The sequence below is a fragment of the Sceloporus undulatus genome, unplaced genomic scaffold (genome assembly GCF_019175285.1).
Source record: "Sceloporus undulatus isolate JIND9_A2432 ecotype Alabama unplaced genomic scaffold, SceUnd_v1.1 scaffold_24492, whole genome shotgun sequence".
Classification (NCBI taxonomy): domain Eukaryota; kingdom Metazoa; phylum Chordata; class Lepidosauria; order Squamata; family Phrynosomatidae; genus Sceloporus; species Sceloporus undulatus.
This window is the reverse complement of record NW_024827407.1, coordinates 1-1518: the sequence shown is the minus strand read 5'-3', so window position 1 is coordinate 1518 and position 1518 is coordinate 1. Positions and strand designations below refer to the sequence as shown.

The window sequence follows — 1518 nt, the reverse complement described above, 5'->3', positions numbered from 1 at the left end:
GTTTCTTGTTCGGTCTTGGACTTCGGAGTCGAAAAGGAGCCTGGAAAACATACATTTGAGACGTAAAGGAGGATGGGGAAGACATTCCTAGTCGCAAGCGCGGTCATCGTCTTCGGCGCATACAGTGAGTGCGCCTGGGTTTTTTACGAAGGGAACGTGGAATTATTTCTCGGTTTAACCAGAATGCGCCAGATCCCATCTGATCTTGGAAGCTAAGTAAGATCAACGTTGGTTAGTCCTTGGATGGGAGACGCTAAGGAATACCTGGTTCTATAGGCCATATTTCAGAGGAATAGCTGGAATACGAAGTCCAGTTCTGGGCACCACTTTTAAGAAGGATATGGCTATAAATAATTCTTCTTCTTTAATGTAACTTATTTTTATCCCCACCTGTTTTCCTTTTATTAAGTTTTAAAAATCAACAATTACCAATCATTAGTATATATTCTGTATTGATATGAATACTATTTTCCACAACGAAACAAACAACATATAACAGAAAATACCCCAACCAACATATATTGCATACATTCCTCATTCATTCCTTCATTTCTACCAATCTAACTTTTATTCTAAATGCGTACATTTTTAGATTATCTGTTAAGGAATAGTAACAATAATATATTTGTAGTTCTATTTATACTTGCCCTTAACTTGCTCATATTTTGCCTTACAATCTTCCTTTAAGTTGTATATTAATTCATACAAAACCGCTCTGACTAAATTAAAGTATGGTTGGAGTCTAAATTTAAACCCCATCGGTTATTTCCAAAAGATATCATCCCACAAATGATTCAGTGCTTTCTGAATATATGTATATAATTGTATATTGCTAATTTTTTACACAATTAGACCTCCTTTTTTCCACCATTAGCAGATAGATCCCACCTGTATGCATCTCTTCATCCCTCTTTTTCAGGTGTTTTCGATGCTCACGGAAAGGAAGACGACCGCGAAAGGATGGTCACAGATGTGGTCAAGCGCAACGCGAGCCTCTTCCGGTCCTATGGCTGCTATTGCGGAATCGCCGGACTTGGAAGAGGCGAACCAAAGGATTACATTGACGTGTATATTGCGCCTTTCCCTCCTATTTGTCCTAGTTCTGATTTTGAATCAGATGCGATGTTTATATATCTACCTTGATTTTATTTTCTCTCTTAAAGAAGTAGATTTTCTCGTTGTCTTTCCCCTTTAGATGCTGCCAGATGCTGAACTGCTGCTACGAGGTTTTGAGGCATTCCAGGTGCGATGCCAGAACCACCAGCTATACTTACGTCTATGACGGTGACAACGTCGAATGCCGTGAGTTTTAATACATTAATAATAATAATAATAATAATAATAATAATAATAATAATAATAAATTATGCATAATAATATAATATACAAAATATAATATATATAATATAATATTAAGTATAATACGTATAATATATACATATATATATATGATATACATAATATAATAATATAATAATAAAAATAAAAATATACATAATATATGAAATATATATATAT

The 1518-nt window shown here is 34.5% G+C and overlaps 1 protein-coding gene across 1 annotated transcript; it reads left to right on the top strand.

The window, feature by feature from the left end:
• Positions 1 to 39: 39 nt before the first annotated feature.
• LOC121918689 (basic phospholipase A2 homolog PocTX-like) lies at positions 40 to 1302 on the top strand (the record flags this gene model as incomplete). The annotated part of the gene is made up of 3 exons (XM_042444702.1): positions 40 to 124; positions 920 to 1067; positions 1196 to 1302. Coding segments are annotated over exons 1-3 (307 nt in total), but the record flags the coding sequence as incomplete, so codon positions are not given.
• Between the last annotated feature and the right edge of the window lie 216 nt (positions 1303 to 1518).